The sequence below is a fragment of the Heteronotia binoei genome, chromosome 17 (assembly GCF_032191835.1).
Source record: "Heteronotia binoei isolate CCM8104 ecotype False Entrance Well chromosome 17, APGP_CSIRO_Hbin_v1, whole genome shotgun sequence".
Lineage (NCBI taxonomy): Eukaryota > Metazoa > Chordata > Lepidosauria > Squamata > Gekkonidae > Heteronotia > Heteronotia binoei.
Window position 1 is genome coordinate 3,483,473 of NC_083239.1, and position 25,264 is coordinate 3,508,736.

At 47.9% G+C, this 25,264-nt stretch overlaps 1 protein-coding gene across 1 annotated transcript in view; it reads left to right on the forward strand.

Annotated features, from left to right (window-relative positions):
* SEMA3E (semaphorin 3E) overlaps positions 1–25,264 on the forward strand; it is a 133,954-nt gene that overhangs the window by 51,291 nt on the left and 57,399 nt on the right. Inside the window, exons 10-12 of the mRNA XM_060258235.1 lie at positions 16,747–16,969; positions 18,272–18,363; positions 21,004–21,045. Coding sequence (XP_060114218.1) covers positions 16,747–16,969; positions 18,272–18,363; positions 21,004–21,045 — 357 coding nt within the window. The remainder of the gene's footprint in view (positions 1–16,746; positions 16,970–18,271; positions 18,364–21,003; positions 21,046–25,264) is intronic.

Sequence of the window (25,264 nt, forward strand, 5' to 3'; positions counted from 1 at the left end):
AGGTAGTATTACCCTGTATGTCCATTCCTTTTATGTTCCCCTATCGATCTCTCTATTTTTCCTAGACCTGTATGAATGTGTGATTGATTTTGTACCTTGTGTGAACGAACTATTGTTTCAAATAAACCACAATTGATTTTATTAAATTAGAGTCCTTTATTGAGCATTGACCATCTGAACGGTTGAGCCTCGTATACACAGATAACAAAGATTCCTTTTTAGGGCTAGCTGTCTCTCAGTCTAATTCCCCAACTTTATTTTGAGAGCAGTTTCCCTAACAGAAATTGGTGGAGAAAGCTTGGGCATTATCCTGTTTGTGTGAACGCACGCGAGTCGACACGCGTGTCTTCATACAGACAGACGTAAGGTTGCACCGTTCAGAAAGTCTTGCTAGCGAGGCTATTGCGTGAGTGATTGAGTGAATGAGTTCTGTGTGAAAGGCTCTAGCGAGCATCTTTAAAAATTGTGGGTTGGGCTGCTCCCGTTTCTACCATTCAGCGTTGGACTTCTCAGCCGCCCCGAGGAGGCCAGACACCTCGCAAGAGGACTGAGCCCGATCGAACGCAAGGGGGAAGTCCCGTGAAGCCTGGCCGCCGTCCCGAGGCCTTTCTAAACGCGTCTATCGTGGGAGGGAAGGTCAGGATAGGTCAGAGCTGTTAAGATCTGGATAGAGCACCCTTCCCTTCTCCCTTTTCTTTAGAGCTTAGTGCACACACGCACACACACTACATACACATACACTGACACACACACGCTAAGTCCTTACACAAACCTGGGCCAAGGCTAGTCTAAGGCACCCGACAGTCAAGAAGGCAGGTGGGTCGTAGGACCGTTGCAATCTGACTGCTGGGCAACTTCTATTTTGTTTTTGTTTGCCCGGAGACGCGATCGTTGGGTCGGCCCGTGGCTCCCTTACTCACCCGAGACGCGATCGTTGGGTCGGCTCGTGGATTTCCCTTTGGCTGAGACGCGATCGTTGGGTCGGCTCATTGCCTAAAACTCTGCCCGGAGACGCGATCGTTGGGTCGGCCCGTGGCTCCCCTTTTTCACCCGAGACGCGATCGTTGGGTCGGCTCGTGGACTTCCCTTTGGCTGAGACGCAATCATAGGATTGGCTCATTGCCTAAAACTCTGCCCGGAGACGCGATCGTTGGGTCGGCCCGTGGCTCCCCTTTTTCACCCGAGACGCGATCGTTGGGTCGGCTCGTGGACTTCCCTTTGGCTGAGACGCAATCATAGGATTGGCTCATTGCCTAAAACTCTGCCCGGAGACGCGATCGTTGGGTCGGCCCGTGGCTCCCCTTTTTCACCCGAGACGCGATCGTTGGGTCGGCTCGTGGACTTCCCTTTGGCTGAGACGCAATCATAGGATTGGCTCATTGCCTAAAACTCTGCCCGGAGACGCGATCGTTGGGTCGGCCCGTGGCTCCCCTTTTTCACCCGAGACGCGATCGTTGGGTCGGCTCGTGGACTTCCCTTTGGCTGAGACGCAATCATAGGATTGGCTCATTGCCTAAAACTCTGCCCGGAGACGCGATCGTTGGGTCGGCCCGTGGCTCCCCTTTTTCACCCGAGACGCGATCGTTGGGTCGGCTCGGTGCCCCGTAACCTTAGCTGAAGCACCACCGGAGGTTGGCAGTAGGCGAGATATAAAGGAAACTACACTGAAATGGAGATTTTCGCCAAAAAGGGGGAACTCCCCAAGTTGGAGAAATGGTTAATAAAGAAAGGGGACAACCCCTGGAACAGGGGAGTCTTTAACCAAGGCTCTGATCCCCTCCAGTCCTTTAGGGATATATTTGAAGAGAATTGCAACAATAAAACAATTAGCACTGGCAAAAGAGATCTTTTTGCCTCATGGGGCCTGTTTGAAGCCCTGCGGGATAGCTCTGCCTTGAATAAGCAACTCCAGGAGCAGCTAACCCAGAAAGACCAGCAGATAGAAAGAAAGGAACAAGAATTTGAGGAAACTCTTAAGAAACATGCAGAAGCATTAGAACAAGCATTCCAAAACAATGAGGCAGAAAAGGCGGAATTGCATAGGAAATACGCCGCAGAAATAAATAGCCTGGCAGAAGAAAATAATAGACTTGATCTCGACTGGCAGCAGGCAAGTCGAACTATAGAAGAAGTTAAGATAAAGAAAAATACCCTGGCCTTAATACACCAAGATACCATAACAGCTCTAAAGAAAGCCCAATCGCAAATAAAAGCATTGAGCAAAGAGCTGGAGCAAACCAAAGACCGAAATGACAAATTGCAATATGCGCTAGAATACACCTCCGAGAAAAATAAGAAGGCAAGGGAGGCAGTTAATCACGAAGCGTGTAAAAAGGAAATGGAGGCCTTACAGAAGAAATTAGAACTAAAGAAAACCTTCATAGCGGCCGTCTCGGCACCTGGCCTCTATGAGTTTTTATCCGATGAGGAAAGTGAGGATGAGGAGGAAATAAAACCCTGTGAGATTGCCCCCGCCCCAGTATGCCCGGTGGTCACCCGGCAAACTACCACTAGACAGGGGAACGGTAAAGAGACGGTGCAGATAACTAAGGAGGTTAAGGATTGGAAAATTGAAAATATTAAAATGGCACACCAAATCCTTGGCCCATATAATAGAGAAACCTCCATCCGATGGATGATGCAAATGTACCGTGAATACCCAAACATAACCATCAGGGAGTTAAATCAGGTCCTGAGGTTGGCTTTAAACGGCCCTCATGTAGAAAAGGTGAGAGAAAAATTGATAGTCGCTCACACAGGCGCTATAACCACCTTGGAGTGGATAGCTGAACTATTGAGAATTACTTGGAACGAAGAGAATGTTAAATATGTGTATACCCAGACTGTGCAAGGTCCAGATGAAGACCCTATGGTCTATCTAACAAAGAAACAATTCTTAGCCTTAGTTGCCGAAGTAGTATTCCCGGAGGAAGAGGGTCAGGAGCCCGACTACGATGACGCTGATTTTATAACAGATGTCATTAAAGGCCTCAACCCAGAAACGCGGCAGGCACTAGGACCCACACATGCACCTAACCCCAAATGGAACACACTTTATGCCAATCTGGAAAATATTAGCAGATATATGGACACGGTTGCGCAAGGAAAAAAGAGTAGTAAGAAAGACCGGGCTAAGGAAGCTGTTAATACAGTTACTTATGCTAACAACGGGCCTCACTCTCAGTATCAGAAGAGGGAAGTTAATCCGGACCCCTCTAACCCATCACAGCCTCCAGTCAATCCTCCAACAGGACAAAATAAGCACGCTCAGGCGCGGAACAATGGGAAACCGGCCAGGCAGAAGCCCGGAGCGGGGGGAGGGAACCCTAACTATCAACCGAGAGCCCCTCCTCCACCCGTGCAGCCCTCGGCCCCTTTTCCTTCTCCCGCAGTGCAGCCGCCTCCGGCCCCACAGCCCAACATAATGACGGGCCCTTATGGGGAGGCATATCAAGATTTGCAGAATCAGAGTCGAGGGTACAAGCCTTCCTATAACAGAAAGGCTGAGCGAGCTCGCTTTTGGAATTCGCTACCGCCCGGAGAACAGACTCGGCGGAAAGCGCTCTGGAACTTTTTACTCCATGCAGGGTGTGACATGACCAATATGGATCTAGCACCCACTGCACTTTTGATAGAAAGGCAGCAACAAGTGATGCAGGGGTGGGGAAATCAGCAGCCGTCTGCTCCCCCACCTCCACCAACCCAATCTCATTTTGCGGCACCTCAAGGGTATTCACCGCCCGTAGCTGCAGTAGTTCAACATCCACCTCCTCCAATACACCCCACTGTTCAGTTATACCCGGCTCCGATAGCCGCGGTCCAGCAGCAGACGGTCGTTAACAGTCCGGAATATGAAGACCAGGGTCTGCGCTAGGGGTGCCCGGGGCCCACTAATCTCCCCGAAGGAGTAGTGGCTAAACTTAAGCCAGACACTTGGGGGAGACCAATGGTAAAGGCAGGCATTGGGGCTCCAGGGAACATTAAACCTGCCACTCTATTAGTAGACACAGGGGCATCGATTAGCGTGCTCCATCCAACGCTAGTTACTCAGGGAACCCAGACAGATAGAACTCTGGAACTGGCTGGGTACGCGGGAGGAAGCCACCTCTCACACATCTGGAAAAAGATTCCAATCACTGTAGGGAGACTCAAAGCCACCATGAAAGCCTGTAATAACGCAGGAGAAGACGAAGGAATGATTGGGGCTCCCTTCTTAAAGAAAAACCATTTAACTGTAGATTTAGCCAACGGACTCCTGTGGCACATCCCGGGAGGACCGGACTTTATTAATGCTATACACCGATGTGCTGCTCTAAAAGCGCCTTTCCCTGTATGTTCAGTGACGGGAGATCTATGGACCCAAAAGTTTCCCGGGGTGTGGATTACTGACAAGGCGGAGTGTGGGACTGTGAGAAACGCTTGTGTTCTCATAGAGGGCAAAGATCCTCCTCCCCAGCGTCAGTACAAATACCCCGCGGAAGCAGAAGCAGGAATAGGGAAAACAATTGAGGGTCTGTTAAAGTGGGACGTCATCCTCCCAATGCAGTCCATCTGCAACGCCCCCTTGTGGCCGGTCCTTAAGGCAGATGGAGTAACTTGGAGGATGACGGTGGACTTCAGAGCCCTTAATGCAGTGACTCCCCCGGTGGCCCCGGTGGTCGCCAAGTACAACGAGATAGTGGCAGCCATTGCAGCGGGATCTAAATTTTACAGCGTGGTGGACTTGGCCAACGCGTTCCACTCGATCCGCCTGCACGAATCCTGTTGGTATAAATTCGCGTTTACCTTCCGCGGCCAACAGTACGTGTTCAAGCGGACACCGCAGGGCTTCCATTCTAGCCCAAGCATTTGTCACGCACATGTTGTGCAGATGTGGGACCGACTACTACCCGGATCAAAGGATTGCGTGCTCAGTTATGTAGATGACGTGCTGATCCACGCAGAGACAGAGGAGAAGGTCCGGGAGGTCACTGAGGAGGTCCTCAACCTCATCCAAGAAACGGGCTTCAAAGCAAGCAGGGAGAAAGCCCAGCTAGTAAAGACCGAGGTGAAGTACCTCGGCATCACACTAGGAGCAGAAGGGAGAACACCGGATTCACAGAGAGTAGAAGTGATCTCTAAACTCCCCGCCCCCACAGACCCCCATTCACTAAGAGCTTTGTTAGGCACCTTTAACTTTTCCCGGGATTTCATCGAGATGTTCTCCGAGAAAGCCCGACCTCTTTATGAGCTCCTGAAGAAGGATGTGCGGTGGTACTGGGGACCGGAGCAGCAAAAGGCTTTTGCAGAGCTCAAAAATGACCTCGCAAAGGCTCCGGCGCTTGCCCACCCCGATGTTACCCAGCCGTTTTTCATTCAGTTGGCTATCTCAGAGCACAGTCTAGGGGCTACTTTGATCCAGAGACGAGCAGGATCCCAGGGGGTGGTGGCTTATGCCTCCAGGAACCTTTCTTCCGTGGAGGAGAAGTTCTCCCCCTGCGAGAAGGTCTGCCTCGCTCTGGTTTGGAGTTTAACCCATTGGGAGTTTATAATAGGAGGAGCAAGGGTGGTAGTTCAAACCACTCATTCCCCTCTTAAGTATATTCTCTCCGGGAAAGTTAAAGATGGGCAAGTTTCGAACCAAAGGATTGCCCAGTGGACGCTGGCGTTAACTAATAGAGGGGTAGATTTCCAGAAGGAGCAAAAGGAACCGCCCTCGCCCTATGGCCTCGTAGTTGAAGGGGAAGAGCATGAGTGTCCGCTGCCAGTGGTACAACATATACCCTGGCCAGTTAATGGAGGAATAACCCTAGCGGAAGCCCGACAACAAGAGCTTGTTTGTTGGTTTTGCGATGGGTCTTCTTTCCATGTAAATGGCTCAGCTCGAACCGGCTACGGCGCCATTAGAGTGCAGGATTCCCTAGTCCTTAAAGGAACCGTCCGCCCTCATTCTAGCCAAGCCGCAGAAGTGGAAGCAGTGCTAGCAATTCTCCAGTTCGAGCCTTTGGATGTTCCCTTAGCCATTTTTACAGATTCTCATTGGACGGTGCAGGCGATCACGGCCTGGCTGCCCATTTGGAAGAAACAGAATTGGCTGAATAGCGAGGGGAAAACGGTCGCGCACTCTCAGAAATGGCTGCAAATAGCGGAGAGAATAGAGGCGCGAACTGACTCCACCTACGTGACTCACGTTAAGGGACATCAGAGACAATATACAGAGGAAGGGATGTGGAACAATAGAGTAGACGCTATTGCCAAAGAAGCTGCATTCGCAGACAGCAATCCTTTCCGCTCACCCCCCACCTTTCCTTTACACCCGGTCACCACCCGGAACCAGAGCAAAGGGAGGGAAATCCTGATGGATTTGGGCGAGCTCCAGAAAGACGACCCAGAGATCCTGGAGCTTGCCAAAGCCCAGAAGGATGAAACGGGGAAATACACCATCATTCAGAAAGAGGGCATTTACTGGGCAGTAGATAGCCAGGGGGAGCAACACTGGATTGTGCCTCTGCAAGTCAGAGGGGATTTAATCAAGTTTGTGCACGAGCAGGGACACCGCGGTGCAAATCTAACTTTGGAACGGGTAAAGGAGACGGGCTGGTGGCCGGGCATGCGCCAGGAAGTAGCACAGTGGGTTAATAATTGCCTTGCGTGCGCTATGGTTAATGCCGACACATCAGGACCCAAAGCTCCCATCCAGCACCAAAGAATAGAGGGACCCTGGGCTCGTATACAAATCGATTTTATCGGCCCCCTTCCCCGCACAGCAAGAGGAAATCGATACTGCCTCACGGTGATCGATCCTTTCAGCAAATGGGTGGAGGCTTTCCCTTGTAAATATAATACTGCCGCTACAACTGCTAAAATTTTATTCAACCACCTATGGACGAGATGGGGAATCCCGAGGGTCATGGACTCGGATTTGGGGTCACACTTCATCGGGGAGGTCACAAAGGAACTATGCAAAGCCTTGGGGGTGGAACAGCGGTTTCACATTGCCGGGCACCCCCAGGCATCAGGGGCAATTGAGAGGACTAACCGGACAATCAAGGAAGCCCTACGGAAAGTAGTGAAATCCACAGGCAGGGATTGGGAGGAGAAGCTACCCATTATCCTGATGGCGCTGAGGGGAACTACTGCCGTCCATGGTCACACACCGCATATGGTCATGACAGGAAGGAAAATGGTGTTGCCAGAAGCCTTCTGGCTCAAAACACAACTTCCATCTGACTGGATGCCGGTGGTTGTGAATGACGCGTGGGTGCAATCGCTAGTCACGGAGGTCCACAATATCCACCTGGAGGTAGCTAAACAACTGGGAAAAACACAGCAGGCAATGGATCAGAGATTAGGCTGGGTTAAAAATCCTCGAGTGTGGGATCCAGGCCAGCTAGTGCTATATAGGAGATTCTCGCAAAACGAGCACTCCTTGGAAGCCAAATGGTTAGGTCCAGTCCCGATAACACTGAGGATCAGCCCGGCAGTTTACCAAGTAGAAATTCAGAAAAAGAACGGAGAAACCTGGCGAAAGTACTTCCATTGTTCCCAACTCAAGGAATGGAAGGGGACTGCGCCAGCTAACCCTAATCAGATTCAGCAACCTGAAGGGGCGCCACCGCAGAGAAGAGCTGAAATTCGACAAATCTCTGTCATGCCCTGCCCTGAACCGGTGGATTTCCCCTTAAGTGACACCTTCCTCACCCTTGGTGTAACTTGAACAAGTCCAAGCATAAAGATTCCTGAGACAGACCTGTCCACAGTAATCTAGGGGGGGAGTGCAGGAGAAAAGAACTCAGTACACAAACATGTAATTTTAGAACTGCAGCAAGTTTTTTTTCTCTCTTTTCTTCTCTCCTGTGAAAATTGCCCCTTCCCTTTCCCCTCTTCCCCAACCTTGTCTTAGTACTTTGACTCCTTCAAGCGTATAGAAATAGCAAGAAGGGTCTACAGCGCAATCTTATCTTTTATTTTCAGGTACACAATATGGATTACCAGAATGTGAAGGTGAGATTTGTGAAAACAATGATGCATGCAATGTATTTAGTGTTGATGTTAATGCAGGAGGAATGTACAGCTGATAGAGCAGTATTGCCCACTATAGTCCCATTCTCTCATTGGAGATGTAAAACAAGCCTATACCCCAAGGAAATCATGCTGTGCAAAGTCATAAAGTCTAATTATGGGGAAAATGACAGCAGACTCCCCAGAAGCAGCTATGACTTTCGCAGCTGTGATGAAGAGTGGGTCAGACCACCTAATATGATTTTGTTATGTGCTGGGACCAGAATGTTAACGCAGGAACTGTACTGTTTTTCTCATGAGGACACCATGAGACCTCTAGTGCCAATGCATTGTGTTTATGTCCCAAAGGGCCCGCGGAAATTAACAACAACTCCCACAATAACTCCTAGCGCTACTCCAGCCTCTAAAGGGTTTACTGAGGACATGGGGCCATACTGTGAAATTGCAATCGTGTCGACCGCAGTATGGAGCGCAAAGAATCCTTTCAAATTTATATTATCAATTGGCTCTAGGATAGAAAAGCCGCTTGCGTTCTCAATACAGACACCTAGTGGAGAGACGCATCACTACCAGCTAACTGCATGGTCAAATAAAAATTGGATTGTTACTGATTCGGAGTTAGGGACACAGGGACCTCCTGACTGGTTTATAGTAATAGACCCTCTATGCCAGCGGGAGTCCGCGATGGGAATGAAATTCACCAAATTGGGCACCTTCAACACAGAGCTTCCATCGGAGGAAGGAAACTATACCCTCACGATAGGGAATTCCACCCAGCTCCAATTCAACCCTCTCATTCCCGACGCTGAGAGCACATTAAGCGCCAACTCTCACATAATTGGTTCACATGTGATTAAAAGGGATATAAGGGAGCAAGTTTTAATTCGCCCACAAATGGTATTAAAGGAAATCAGGGTCAGCCTGACGGGATTAAATACCATCGAAAAACTGCCACAATGTGCTTCCTACTTGGAACCCAGTAAGAAGGGCTGGGAAGCTTGGCTACAGTTATGGGTGGGGAACACGCCTCGCAGATTGAAACGATCTGTAGGAGACTGGGTTGCACCAGTTGCTGGAGGAGTAGCGGTTTTAGATTCTATAAATATAGAAACCCTCGCGAATAAATTTGCCTACGCTACCTCCTATATTTCCCAGCTGGGAAAACCCATTAATGACTTTCCACACCATCTCTGAAGTCCAGCATTCCATCAGCTCCATTTTAGTAAATTGGGAAAACCAAATTGAAAAAGATTTTGCCTTACTGTTGAGAGGTACTCAATCCCTGCAGTTAAATATTTCTTTAGCGCTAGCATGCACCCAGGCTCAAGCTATGAATTTAGCAGTAACCATGGGCATGATCAGGCAAGCCACGGAGGGAAATATCCCCCTGGAAATCAAGCAGTTAATTAGACCAGAAATTCCCACCCCACAACTGGAATTGGAAGCCTGGTGGACTCTGGTGAATACCTCTTTCTCAGTGGACAGGCAGGAATTGAGACTTCTCATCCTGATGCCCACTGCACAAAGGTTCTTTTATGTACACCCCGTTGTGCCACTAGGGCTGCAAGTGGGACCCACCGAAGTTTTGTATTCCTCGGACTCAGATAAATGGGCCAGGAATGACAACGGAAGTTGGGAAGCTGTGGATCTACAGGCATGTGTACACAAAGACAACTTGGGATTTATTTGTGATGAGCAAACTCTACAAACTCACCACCCCTGTGTGAACCCATTAAGGGACTCCCCTCAGGAATGCAAATATGCGCTTAGGCAAGAGAATGCCTCCGCTTTTGTGTACTTGGGAAGAGGGTGTGCTTGCGTGAGGACATATTGTGAGTACCTCATCATAAATACCTTCCACATCCAACCCATGCTGCCAGGTGTCAACAGGTGTTTCTGCAACCTATCTTCCATTGTAGGGTGCGATGTAGAGTTTACAGTCCCCATATGGACTAGGGAGGAAATCCTGCTGGCCCCTAGTCTGTTCAAATTCATTCAACCAGTTTTTCTGGGCATGGGGCTGCGGGCGATTAGATCCCTGCTGTCTCATCCCCTTTTAAAACAGACCTTGCAAGACATTAAAAGAAGCGGAGACACAGCGTCCATGGTGGTTAAACATGATGGGCAGGAAATCTCCGGGCTACTGACACAAATCAAAGACACGGGAAAGCATTCGTTCCTTGACGCGCTCCTTGGCTGGAGCCCTACTGGGTCAGCGATACTTAACGTAGCCCTGCACCCTATTGTGGTCATTTTGGCCTTTCAGATTATACTCTGTGTTGTAATAATTGTCTTGGGGTGCTGGCTGAGAAAGCAGCTAAAGAAGGTGGACGAGCTCCAAACCATGTGGAAATATCGTCCCCTCGTCATTGAAAAGCCCTAAAGAACCGCCTTGAATCCTCTCCCCACTCGTGCAAGGGGGGGGGGGGGAGAAGGCTCCCCGTTCCTTATTCCTTTTCCAAGATCTTTCTTTTACTTGTAAGGGAGGGCTGTAAAGCCCAAGGGAAAGGGAGAGGGGAGAAAGGCGACGAAACCGAACCGTGGAGTGCGGACCAGCAGTGGCAAGGTAGAGCTTGCAAGGGCTGCTATCCGAGGGTTCAGAAGTCTTCATCGGAAGACTCCCATCGGGTGCGTGCCCTGCTTTGCCACTTCAGGCTCCCATCTGAACTGGATTGCGCCAGGCGCTTCAGTTCAACAGGCCCGCTGAGACCCCCGGTTTTGCAGCCCCACATGTTTAACAACAGCGGGGACCGGTCGGGTCACAGGCTAAAGCCGCCGGATCATCCCCCTCTGGTGCATCGACTCCACCAAGTAGCTAAAGGGTCACAACGAGTCAAATGAAGGCTCTGCCCACACTATATTCTAAATCCCTGCACCCTGTGTATGGGTTTGGAGAACTTCTCCCTCCTTGCTCACCCCTGGACAAGGTTTTAAGGGTGAAGACTCCACTGCCCCGTAGCTCCCAGATCACCCTGGATTTGGGGCATTTGCATAAATCTCTTCGGCACATGCTCCAACTTTTGGGATGGGAAACGGAGGACGATGGGAAATGTAGTCCCCACAGCCAGCTTTTACATTATGCATGTCAGTATCTTTCAGCCCCTCGCTCTGTTCCTATGGGAAGTTCTATCTTTTACCAAGTAAAGGGTGGGCTCGTTGGCCCAGGGGGACGGGGTGAGAGGAAGCCCAAATTGAGCAGAACAAACTCAGGGCATTCTTGCAAGTGTTGGATCGCTTCTTGATGGTCTAGATAACAGTCCCACCAAGTGATCCATCACTACAAGGCCCGAAGTGACTCTGGGACAGAACCTGTTCTGACCCAGAGAGACTCCCAGCAGTCCAGTGTTTGAGCTCTGTGACTCTTCCGGCGCTCCGTGATCCTGAAGGAACACAGGGAACGGAGAGGGGAAGAAGTTGCAGACGCTCAAAGCATCAGGAACCTGGTGCAGCCACTGTTCTGACCCATTGGGACGCCTGAGCGTGCAGCCCTTACCCACATAACTGTGGAAGGGACTCAGGCTGTGCATGGGCACCTGAACCGAGGAGCTTAGGAAAAGCCACCTCCCGCGGGCACCCTAGGTCCGCCAGCTACCTTTCAGATTAAAGAGGCAACGCGGGTGAAAAGCGACCTTGGGACCAGTACACCTGAACTATGGCCCTTTCACAAGCCACTATTCCCACTAGGAGCGGACCGAACCTAGGTCCATATATTTGAAAAATATTTTATAATATCCTATTCCCAACATGCCTTAGGCTTAGTTCATCTGCATAAACACACCATGCGCATGCACTAACCCAAAGCACAAGATTGGGGACATCTGGGACTTAGAGTTCCAACACCCTATGTGGGTAATGAACTGTTGTTATTACTTGTCTATCTTTCACCAGAGAAGGTTGGGCCGCCGAAGCAGCCCGAGGGTTAAAAGAGGGCAGGCACTGACACTTGCCCTCCGGAGCGCGGAGCTCCAGCTAAAAGTTCCGCCCACCTAGGGTCTCAGGGGGCCAGAACAGACTCTGCACCAGGTGCCATACTTGCAGGGGCACCCTGAGTTTGTGGGGGCGCACACGAGACCAGGCAGAATGCTTGCACCCGGCCCCCACCGGGAGAGCCAAACGCACAAAAGCACCTTCAAGTCACAGTGACTCTGGTATTCCCCACGAGAAAGGAGTGCCCAATAATAGGAAAACCGCTGGAGTATAACCGCAAACCTTTTGGGGCGATTCTGAATAAGGGGGCGCCCCACAATGGTCCAAGTAGCCCATTTCAAGGCAAAAGGGTATTTGCATATGTGCCTCCCACTTGGTCTGCTCAATGAACTGTATGTCATCATTGCCTGGCGCCTCTGTAAACCGCCCTGTCTGCCAGCAGAAGGCAGTGCTCAGCGGAAGACATGACGTGTCAGTTTACCCGTTGCCATCTCCCGGGCGGGAGGAGTAACAGAAAATGGGATTTCGACCAACCAGCCATGTCTATCTATGTTTGTAAGATGTTATGAATCTATTTTTGACCAAAAGAAGGATGCCCGCCCTTGGGTGGGCAGGCTGTGAAAAATTAGAGCAGGCTTTTGAAGAGATTAGAAGACCGAACCAAGGAGCATGGAGTTGGAGAGCGAGGGAGCCGAGTTAGCCCTCTTTACGAGCTATCTCATCAAGCTTTCCCAAGAAGCGTCTCCGGGCACAGGCCTCTCCAATGGTGCAGGTTCGGAGAAGCCCACCCAATGGAGTAACTGGCCCAACTTGACACACTCCTCCCCATGGTTTCCACTATACTATCAGATTAGTGTGGGAAAGGGCAGAAATCTCCCAAGCCGCTTTGCAAGAAATCATTTACATATCCCACGCCTACTGACAGGATATGGGCATCATGATATGGGCACGACCTCACAGGAAGTGGTGACTGCCATACAACTTAGATCCCACCCCTGCCGGTCAAGGATTTGATTGACAGACAAGGCTCCTTGAGCCACATACCAACATGGACCAAGGTTTCCTTGGGAAAATGTGTTTTTTTTTTTTTTAATTATTTATGTTTTCTATCTTTTACCAAGTAAAGGGGGAGTCCCCCCCTCCCAGTCAGGGAGGGACTCCAAGAGGCCCTAAAAGAGAACCACGCTTAAAGCTGGTTCTCCGGAGCCCAAACGGGCTCCAGATTAAAATGGGGAAAGCGGCCAATGGGTCAACTTCCCCGAACCTACAACATGGGAGAGGCCTTTCCGCGGCCGTGCTCCCCGGTTCGGGGTGTTGCTCCAAAGGCCTGCACTTCCAGGCGTATGCCTTCCCCCTCTGCAAAACCGGGGAGGCATGAGGAACGAGGTACTTCAAGGTTGAGGGGAACAAGCCAAGGTCGACTGGGGAAAACTGTAACCTCTTTAGGAAAGTTGGTCCTGTAAAAATGCTGTGACAGTGTGTGCTAAATGTTATTCTAAACATGTGTAAACACAAGCAAAATATGCAAAGACCTCTCCCAGAACCCCATTGTTCCTTAAATTTACATAAGTTCCCTGGAGATCCCTCTAGATAGGATCTCCCCAGGTCATGTGAACGGACCCCCGACGAGGTCCGAGCTACGTCGAATGTCTTCGCCTAGAGCATGCTCAGACAGAAACTTGGCTTCACTGGGGGCAGCCTAGATACAAGGGGGGGTGGGGTATCCGCCGCAGACTCCTCGGCGCCGCCAGCCTCCTCCCCTCCAGAAAAAGACTACAGACAAGCCAAACGAGAAGGGAAACTTCTCCTGTCCCCAGCGTGGAAGTTATAGAGGGGGGGAGAAGAAGAAGCCCGAAGACCAAAGGTCAGACAGATGAGTTATGTACTAGCATAGTGATAGGATTTGTGTTTTATTATATATGTATGAAATGTAACCCAGTGATTTTAAATGACTTGTCTTGGGAATCCGTGGATAATATGAAATGCTTATTGCCGGTCTAATCAATTATAGCAGCCTAGCCGGTCTAGACTGCACACATGATTTCTGCTTTTAAGTAACCCTTGATTCAAATACTTTGTATTTTAAGATTTACCATATGTTTTTATAGATTTTAATAATGCTATATGCTGCTTTTGAGTAACCTTTGATTCAAATACTTTGTATTTTAAGATTTACCATATGTTTTCATAGATTTTAATAATGCTATATGAAATACTTAATATGTACAATGTATCCCAGAAGGCCTCCCTGTAAGCATGAACGCCAAGGAAGGATCTGATGGCCCATTGGCATTTTTAAATTATGTTTTTGAGTAGTTTTAGATAGTGGATCCAACCTTTTTGCAGGTAGCCGGTATTCCATAGTAGACTTCCCATGCGTCAAGGGTTTACCGCCCTCTTAACGAAGCCCCGTTTTATGTTATTTTATTTTTATCCGTTGCATATGCGAGACTTCGCCACTAGGCGGTGACGTCAGTCTCGAGGGGGGGAACTGTGAGGAAAAGCCCCCTACCTTTCATACACGTGAACATCATGATTACCAGCATGGTTGCCAGGGCGCCTGGAGAAGTAAGCTTGCATCCGCCTGGCCAGTGAATGCGAGTGACGCTACCCAGGAACTACATAAGACTCCCGTGTACCTATTAACAAGTATATAAGCGCTTGAGTCAGGCACAGAGTGTCTGCAGCCGCGCTCTAATGTTTCCCCGCCATCGCGTGAAACCCGCCATGGTAAGGAGGAGGCTACGCCGCCACGGAGCTGTCCAAGCGAACGGTGTGAAGCGCTAAGCATGGAACCCACTGTGTTTTGCTAACACCACATGTAGCCATCTTCCTGCCTGGATGGGATTCATTCCTTCTATGTGGAAACCTCACGTACACACCTTGAGTCATTCCTAGCCCGCAAAGCAACCCACCTAGTCTATGAATGGATTAATGGCTCCACTATTAATCCTGATTGCCCAGTGATTTCCTAAACAACTGTCTTCACCCCGGAGAGTTGAGAAAGAGGAAGGATCTCTCCTGATACCATCAAGCCCTTTTTGTCTACACCGGAATACCTAGGTGCATATCTGATTCTCTATTGTCCCTTTCCCAGTTAATCCCATCTCCTCCCAATCACCCAACCATTCCCACATTGATACCAGCGGAGCCGCCCCAGGCCCTGTCGCAACCTGGAAGTTTCCAGGATGCCCAGGATGAAGGTGATGTTCATTGGTTGAAGCACACACCCAATCAGGTGTCGCCATTGACCCACCATTGGCCCAGCCGATGTCCAGCCTTCCTGGTCATCAGCAGGACCTCCCATTACCACTCCCAGTCACCTCCCATCCCCTCAGGACTAAGGTGACTCTATATAACCTGTGGACTAGCTACCCACAGGTGTGCCTTCTACTCAGTAAACCCCCATTCCGCTGGGTAGTAACACCCCCGATTCCTGATCAGTTTCGGGACCTTTCCCCCATTTCCTCATTCGTCGCCATCGGAGCCTTCCATTGGAGTCTGCGAGAGGTAGTATTACCCTGTATGTCCATTCCTTTTATGTTCCCCTATCGATCTCTCTATTTTTCCTAGACCTGTATGAATGTGTGATTGATTTTGTACCTTGTGTGAACGAACTATTGTTTCAAATAAACCACAATTGATTTTATTAAATTAGAGTCCTTTATTGAGCATTGACCATCTGAACGGTTGAGCCTCGTATACACAGATAACAAAGATTCCTTTTTAGGGCTAGCTGTCTCTCAGTCTAATTCCCCAACTTTATTTTGAGAGCAGTTTCCCTAACACTTATGGGAAACCAAAAGAGTTTGAGAAATACTAAAAAAAAGTGTGCTGGAAACACTGCGATAATAGTCTCTCAAAACAAAGTTTAAATAAATATAAAGTTTAAAGAAAAAGCTTAAGAAACTATCTTTAGCCTACACATTAGAACTAAAGCCTGAACTTGTACTAGTTTTACCTCAGTAATTTCAACCCCTGATTTCACCTTTCCCCTTGATGTTAAATAAAATCTTTTTCTTATTTTTGAATTTTAAAGCATTCCTAGTGCCATTTTCAGTGGTTTTAGTTAAATAGTGATACTATTCCTGGGCTGAGCAAATGGCCACAATATCTTACTGGCACAGGTTGAGACAGTCAAACTTCCTTCAGGGGAGAAGAAAACACATTATCATGGCTGCTCAGTCAGTGAAGGAACAGAAAAACAGAGGGAAAATTCTTGTCTCTGAGGGAAGGAAGTGGATGGGGTGCATTGTATCTTCCAAAAAACTAATTTATGCAATCAATGGTCAAATGTAGGCTGACTGTAATGCTGGTAGCTCATGAAGAATTTTCGCCCTCAATATTCTACAGCTTAGAGTGAACACCAATCTAGCATTTTTTGGAACAAGGAAGATGCCTTGGTTCACTGATTGATTTATAATGGATTTTACGGACTGATTGCTGTGATCGTTACATGTTTTAAGTATCCAGAATGATCAAAGGTTTAATGTCCAAGAGGTGGCCTTCACAGATCACAGGCTTCTGTTGGTGTTCATCACATTTAGCAGATTAAAGTATTCCAGAAAGAGTCCAGATGTTGTGAGGGGTTTCCCCCCTCCCTAATTGCTGTATTATAGCTATCATCCAAATAAAAGGATATTTTAAAGACTTTCTGATGAAATAACCACAAAAGCGTCACAGCTGATCACCATTTCAAAGTTCAAAGGCTGGAGTCTGTAAATGGCAAGCACACCTGAAAGCTCTTGAAATTCTGGTGGCATTGCTTAAAACCTTTTTTCTCATTGGTCCAGATCTTCTCTGTCTTGTGTTTTCCAGTGTGCTAGCAAAGTCAATGGAGGTCTACATGAGAGTACCAAAGACTACCCCGATGAAGCAATCCATTTTGCTCGAAGTCATCCCCTGATGTATCAGCCGCTTAGGCCTATTCATAAGAGACCGGTCCTTGTGAAGACAGATGGGAAATACAATTTCAGACAAATAGCAGTAGACAGAGTGGAAGCAGAAGATGGGCAATACGATGTCTTATTCATTGGGACAGGTAAATAAAAAAAGGCAGAGAAAAGCTCTGTCACTTCACAATAATTCACACAGACTGGAAATACTGTAGAAGTGGTTATATCAGGCCTCCGAGACCCACCACACATATGAAGTTCCATTTTACTCCCCCCCCGCCCCGCCAAATTCTGGATGCCAGGACCAGGTGATTTTTACATGCTGCAGATGGCTAAATCCACAGCCATTGCCTGGCTACTTCCACAACAAAAGGCAGAGTGAGCTGGATTGTGGTCATTGCTTAGTCATATTAACGGGAGGAGATCTGGCTGTCTTTATCGGGTCCTCTCTCCTTGTGTCTTTTGCCGCATAAATCACCAGGCATTTTAGCATCTCTCAGACAAGTTCTTTCACTTCAGATCCAGTATGCTTCGGTTATTTGGAATTGCTGATCAAAGAGACACTCTTCTGAAACGGCCAAGAATGTTCCCAAACATACCACCTCCCTGCCGGGATGCCTCCCCTCCAACTTTTTGAAAGTTTCCCTAAGACCTGTAACCATTCCGTCAGTTAGACATACTAATCAGCTTTCTCCTTCCTCTGTTTCCAAACCTGGAAGGTAAAGAACCTTGTTATTTTTGGATTCTGCTGTTTTCTCTATAACTGGGGCTAGAATCTGGCCCTGAAACGTACTCATTCTCTGCCATATTGCATTGTCTGTCTCAAGACCAATCCAACTACTTTCCTCCTCCTTTCGTTATTGACAGACAGACAGACAGACAACCTTTATTGGCATACCAAAGATTAAGGTATGTTAAAAGTTTAAAATACACTGAAAGAACAAAGCAAGGAATTAATAGCCTTTAGCTATTGTTGGGAAGGTTCAAAATTACATTATTCTTTAAGCCTTATTCCCTCCAAATTTTTGTACATAATGTGTGACCTGTCTTCAAAGTAGTTTTAAAGGTTCTTCAGATCGTTTATGCACAGCTTTGAATGCATAAAATTAACTACATAGATAGGGCTTTTTTTCTGGAAAAAGAGATGCTGGAACTCTCAAGAGGGAAATGAAGGAGAAACAAATGGGCGCCCCTCAAGAACTTTTAAACAATTGTTAAAGAATTTTGTTTCCACAAAGAGGTTCCAGAATGTCATGCCACCGCATTCCCCCCCCCTCCCCAAAAAAGCCCTGTGCATAGATATTTTTGTCTATTTATTGTGTCTCATTTACGTTTTCATATTTTGGATACATACTTTAGTTAAAGCATCTTGTCGTTTGGCAACTTATACGTAAAAATGTTCACTGTTAAGTTCTATTTTTTTTGTTTTTGTTTTAAATTACCCATAGATAATGGGATTGTTCTGAAGGTCATTACAATTTACAACCCAGACACAGAATCGATGGAAGAAGTGATTCTTGAAGAGCTGCAGGTGTTCAAAGTAAGTTACTTTTTTTCTGTTATTCCACTGAACAGACCCTATAGATCATACCTCTGCACACAATGAAGGCTTCTGGAATCACATCAAATAGAATCCAAGCAGCTTAATTATATATTGTCAGGAGCAGCTCAAGATTTCATGGTCTCCAAGAGAGCCATGGGCCTGTTTCAGGTAATAACGGTCCTCACACATTGTGCAGGTCACACTTTTGATCGGATGTTTCCTTCTGAGCAGGAAGAAGGTGACTGAAGTTGGGGGATTGGAGATGGTCTCCTAGTCATCAGCAGATCAATATTTACTAGGGTTTAGACCAGGGGTCCTCAAACTACGGCCCGCGGGCCAGATGCGGCCCACTGAGGACGTTTATGCGGCCCGCCGGGTTATGGCAAAATCAGACCGGAAGTGACGTTCGACCTAAACTCGCGTTAGCAATGCACACTTCCGGCACTGGGCTGAGGCGGCAGAGACAGAGTGTGAGGTGATACCAAGGTGAGGTGAGTTCCCAGGCCAGGGTGTGTGGTGTGGGGAAGGGAGAGAGATGCAGAAGACGGAGAACTGATGGCCCGTGGCCTTGTACAGTAACGGCAGTCCGGCCCTCCAACAGTCTGAGGGACAGTGAACTGGCCCCCTATTTAAAAAGTTTGAAGACCCCTGGTTTAGACTGACACAGGTATCCACAGGGGTGAGGGATTGATTAAGATGATACACCCATGTAGCCTGATGGATCCAAATAAGTTTTCAAACAGCATTCGAGGATTTTCCTGCTGATATGGTTGACACTCCTGTCAGTGCCCTGGTTGACCCCTGGAGTGGGGAAATTGCACCTAGATGGCCTCTTTCAGCTCAAAGAGCCCAGGTAGCCCCTTGGTTTACTGAGGGACTGCAGATGATGAAAAGATAGGGGAAATGGCTAGAGCTCTGGTGGATAAAGACTCGGGACAAATATGACAAGGCGTAATGTAGAGCTCCTTTGAAAGCCTACTCTGTGGCATTGCTGGTGGTAAAGAAACAATTTTTGCCAGTTTTTGATCTACATCATGTAGATGTTAGAACTCTTTCGGGTGGTCAGAGGTCTGTTGGGTTCTGGCAATCAGGAGGATGTGGACTGCTCTGCAGTCCGCTGTAATAATTTTTCTAAGTACTTTGCAGATACAATCTCTCATATCCATTCTGAGCCTCGCCCCTAATCCCGTGGCAGTGGCTGCAACAGCAGCTGAGGTTGCTGGGGCAGCTGTGGCAGCAGTGGGGTGATTGTGGTGGTTGCCCCCCTCTTGGTGCTGGTGGTTGCAATACTTGGTTTAGATGCCTCCTCACCTCTTGGGCCATGAATGCATTGTTGGCTCGCATTTCTTCTCTTAGCCCCTTGGCCATCTCTGCCATTTCTAACTGCATCGTTTGGAGGAAGTCCCTCAGGTCAGGGTTCTGCTCTTCTTCCTCCTCCTTCTCATCTGAGAACAGGTTGGGGCATCGTTCTTCCCAACCATCTCCCCCACTTGAGCATAAGGGGGGCAATGCCAAGATCGCCTCTCTCCAAGTGGGTGCTTCGTCCATTAAGCTAGTGGACCTCCTGGGGCCCCAATCCATCAGGGTTATGAACAGTCACTGTATGTGCAGCGGAGACCCTCTCCCTGCTGGCCTCTCCCTGCCGGCCTCCTGGCGTCGAGTATGTGCCATGGAGGTTGTCTTGGGACTGTGTCAGGTCTTTGGTCATTCTGGGTTTTCGGGGGCTTCTCCATTCTCTGGAGCTCTGTCTGCCATTTGGGTAGAAAGTTTCCAATTTGGTTTCAGTGTGAATGCAAGCAAAAAATACTGCTACAAACAGTACCGCTGAAAAACAATACAAATGCTTCAATCCTAAGATAATTTAAACCAGTGTATCCAATGTCATCATACCGTCCCTCCAAAGAAATCACAATTACAATTCATTACAAATCAATTGCTTTCACAGTTTCCAATAGAGGGATCAGTAGTCTTCAACAATTCCTTCCTTCAGTAAATAAAGTTCATAATACAAGCCATGAAAAGTTCTGAAAGTCAAGGTTCATAGCTTACAGTAGAATCCATAGGTTCAAAAATGTTCAACTCCTTCCCCAGGGTGATTTTATCCATCTCATCTTGCCATCAGGTAAAGACTCTTTTGTTTTGTCTGGCATACCCCCCAATAACAGTTACTGGCCTTCCTTATAGTGTTCTTCATGTGCTTTAATGGCATTATTTTATTTTATAATTGTAACTCTATTTTTAAATGATCAGATATTTCAGTCTTTTTTAATGTTTGAACCCTTGGGAACCCTGATCAAGTTCTCAATGAAAGCCTAAGCCTCCCTTTTGAGCCAGAAAGGAGGGTTTTTTTTTTTTTTTTTTAATATGAAGCAATCAAAGATAAAACTACATCACAACGTTTAGGTCTTGGGGAACCTTTAAGATCAGAATTTTGTACTCAAAAGTGTAAGCTTTCAGTCTCAACAACTGACAGCCGCCAGCTTCCTGTATCCAAAGGAAACTTTGAAAATCCAGAAAGACAGCATTTCACATGCCAGAACATCTCAATATTTGCTGAACAGTTACCAGATGCATAGCAAGTGTAAGCAGGGGTGGTCTGTGTATTAAATTAAAGGGGGAAAATCTCTTTATTTCCAGGTTCCAGCTCCTATTATATCAATTGAAATTTCTTCAAAAAGGGTAAGTGCATAGAAGACTTAGGTCTGATTGCCTCTGCATCTTCTCTACAGCAAAATGTCCTGACTTTGGAAAGCCCTACCCTGAGAAAACATCTATAGGAAGCGTGAAGAAAGCTGCAAGAATGTACACAAGACCAGTAGAATGTGTAAAGGATATTTTATATGTACCCAAGGCCTACTCCTCACAAATGTGTTAAATGTGTGTCTGAACTGGTGGGTTTTTTTTCCTGTGTGAAAGGTTTGCTTATAGAAAATGAGCATCTAAGAAATCAGGGTTCTAGGTTATAATAATAATAATAATAATAATAATAATAATATTTTTATTTCTATCCCGCCCTCCCCGCCGGAGCAGGCTCAGGGCGGCTCACAACATAAAATACACATTACATCAATTATACTTATAAAAACATAGTTAAAACAATTACAAATTATTAAAATTAGCATAACAATAAGGCGTTAACAAAGCGTTATAAACAGGTTATCAGTGAGTTTCAAAGAATAAAAGCATTTTCAGCAGCCTCTAGCTTTGTCACTAGTTTTGTCACTGGTTGAAGGCCATCTTGAAAAGGTGGGTCTTACAGGCCCTATGGAATCCATCTAAACATCGTAGGGCCCTCACCTCCTCAGGGAGTTGATTCCACAGTAGTGGAGCGGTGATAGAGAAGGCCCGGTCCCGGGTGGCCTTCAGTCTGGCCTCCCTTGGCCCAGGGACATTCAACTGGTTTTTCCCGGATGACCTTTAGCTTTGACTAGTTAGCTTTTCCTGTAGCATTCTGGTTTGCTACTTGCCGGGATTCATTTGTATAGATGAACGTTCACGATAGGAGATCTGCAATCTCCAAACTGCCGTCGTCTTAAGTGATGCAGCCCATTGTTTCACTTGAAAGTTGTGGCGATTTGAGAGGGTTTTGTGCAGGTAAAATATCTGTGGGGAATTTCAGGGAAATTAATGAAATTATTCAGGGGCAGTTTATCTAAAAATGAACTATCTTCATGCATTATACAGAACTGGAATATTGCCACTCATTCTATTAGTTGTATTTGTTCTGCCTGCATTTTGAGTCAGACAAATCTCTCTGGATAGAGTGGCTTAAAAATCTCACTAATTTTTCCTCTTTTCCCCAAAAAGGATTTTTCTCCACCTCCTCAAAAACCCACAATAATGTGGAATTACCAGCCGTACTGCTTGTTCTGGCTGCTGGCTAGAATTCAGCACTCAAGTCGATTGAACACAGGAGAGGTCATTTGAGCATGTCACGGAAGTAAAAATCAACCATTATCAGTAAAATCTCTTATAAAGTTTGGACCCACCTCCTGAGGGCTTCCCCTGACACAGACATTCCCTGCCACTCAGCAGCCTTCTGTACCATCAACTCACCTCCCCCACAACTCAACATTCCTAAATTGTAGGGCTGGCAAGAGCAGAGAAGGCCTTATATTTGAATTACAGAGGCTTGATGGAGCATGGGAGTTGGCATTTCCAGTACCTTCTGGCTCAAGGGACTAAGGGGGATGCATAGAAATTGTATTCCCAGCTCCCCACACAAGTGTCTCTGTCCTCCATACCTGGAGTGTTGTGTGCAGTTCTGGAGGCCTCATTTCAAAAAGGATGCACATAGAATGGAGCAAGTGCAGAAGGGAGCAATAAGGATGGTCAGGGGTCTGGAGACCAAGCTTTATGAGGAAAGGCTGAGGGACTTGGGAATGTTCAGTCTGGAGAAGAGAAGGTTGAGGGTGAATATGATTGCTCTCTTTAAGTATTCGAAGGGCTGTCACTTAGAGGAGGGCAGGGAGCTGTTCCTGTTGGTAGCAGAGTATCTCTCTCGGCTTGGCTTCGCGAACGAACGAAGATTTAAGAAGGGTGCAATAGTCCACGTTTGCTGCAGGCTCGCTGGTGGCTGACAAGACCAATGTGGGACAGGCAGGTCCGGCCACAGCGGCTGCAGGGAAAAGTCTGATTTAGGGTTGGTCCTGTAGCAGTGCGATTCTTCCTCAATCTCCTTTTGTCCTCAAGACCAGCTATGCGTGTGTTCTCAAAGGAAGAGACAGCCTGGTGGATGGTGTGCCTCCATGCTTTGCGATCTGAGGCTAGGTCAGACCACTGGTGATGGTTGATGTGACAGGTGCTAAGGGATTTCTTCAAGGAGTCCTTGTACCTCTTCTTTGGTGCCCCTCTATTTCGATGGCCGGTGGAGAGTTCGCCATACAGGGCAATCTTGGGAAGGCGGTGGTTTTCCATCCTAGAAATATGCCCCGCCCAGCGCAGCTGCGTCTTCAACAGCAGTGCCTCGATGCTGGTAACCTCTGCCCGCTTGAGGACTTCAGTGTTGGTCACAAAGTCACTCCAGTGGATGTTGAGGATGGTGCGAAGGCAGCGCTGATGAAAGCGCTCAAGGAGTCGCAGGTGATGACGGTATAAAACCCACGATTCGGAGCCATAGATGAGGGTTGTCATCACAACCGCTTTGTAAACATTGATCTTTGTGCCTTTTTTCAGATGCTTGTTGCTCCACACTCTTTTGTGCAGTCGGCCAAATGCACGGTTTGCCTTTGCCAGCCTGTTGTCAATCTCCTTGTTGATCTTGGCATCTGAGGAGATGATGCACCCCAGGTAGCTGAACTGCTGGACTGTCTTCAGAACTGATTCACCCACAGTGATGCAGGGAGGGTGATAATCTTCCTGGGGTGCAGGCTGGTGGAGAACTTCTGTCTTCTTCAGACTAACTTCTAGGCCGAATAGCTTGGCAGCCTCTGCAAAGCAGGACGTCATATGCTGCAGAGCTGATACCGAGTGGGAGACGAGTGCAGCATCATCAGCAAACAGTAGCTCTCGGATGAGTTTTTCCATTGTCTTGGAGGTGCCTTTAGTCGCCTCAGGTTGAACAGGCTGCCATCGGTGCGATAGCGGATGTAGACACCATCGTCCTCATCTAGATCTACTGCGGCTCTTTGAAGCATCATGCTAAAGAAGATCGTAAAGAGAGTTGGCGCGAGAACGCAGCCTTGCTTTACACCTGTGCCTATTGGGAAGGGCTCCGAGAGGTCGTTGCAGTGTCTGACTTGGCCTCGCTGGTCTTCGTGTAGCTGGATGATCATGCTGAGGAACCTTGGGGGACATCCTAAACGTTCCAAGATTTGCCACAGGCCTTTCCTGCTAACGGTATCGAAAGCTTTGGTAAGGTCGACAAAAGTCACATACAGAGCCTTGTTCTGTTCCCTGCATTTCTCTTGGAGCTGCCTGAGAACAAATACCATGTCGGTGGTGCTCCTGTTAGCTCTGAAGCCGCACTGGCTCTCTGGGAGGAGTTCTTCTGCAATGGTGGGCACCAGTCTGTTCAGGAGTATTCTGGCAAGGATTTTGCCTGCGATGGAGAGCAGGGTTATCCCCCGGTAGTTGGAGCAGTCTGACTTTTCCCCTTTGTTCTTGTATAGGGTGATGATGATTGCATCGCGAAAGTCCTGTGGTAATTTGCCTTGTTCCCAGCAGGTGACAAGTACTTTGTGAAGTGAGCTATGTAGTACTGTGCCCCCATGCTTCCAGATCTCTGGTGGAATTCCATCAACTCCTGCTGCCTTGCCACTTTTCAGTTGCTTGATGGCTTTAACAGTCTCTTCTAGGGTGGGGATCTCATCCAACTCTGTTTTCACCGGTTGAAGTGGGGTGAGGTGGATTGCTGAATCTTGAACTACGCGGTTCGCACTGAAGAGAACCTGAAAATACTCCGACCACCGGTTCAGTATGGATGCCTTGTCTGTGAGGAGCACTTGGCCGTCTGCACTATGCAAGGGACTCTGAGCCTGATATGATGGACCATATACTGCCTTCAGGGCTTCGTAGAACCCTCTTAAATCACCAGTGTCTGCACACAGCTGGGTTCTCTCTGCAAGCTTGGTCCACCACTCGTTCTGAATGTCTCGAAGCTTGCGCTGGAGGTTGCTACATGCAGCGCGAAAGGTTGCTTTTTTCCCAGGACAGGAGGGCTGAGCAAGATGTGCTTGGTAGGCAGATCTCTTTTTTGCCAGTAATTCTTGGATCTCTTGATTGTTCTCATCAAACCAGTCCTTGTTCTTCCTTGTGGAGAACCCGAGGACTTCTTCAGAGATCTGCAGGACGGTAGTTTTTAGGTGTTCCCAGAGTGCTTCTGGAGAAGGGTCTGTGGGGCAACTGAGGTCCTCAATTCTTGACTGGAGTTTTGCCTGGAAGGCAGCTTTAACTTCGG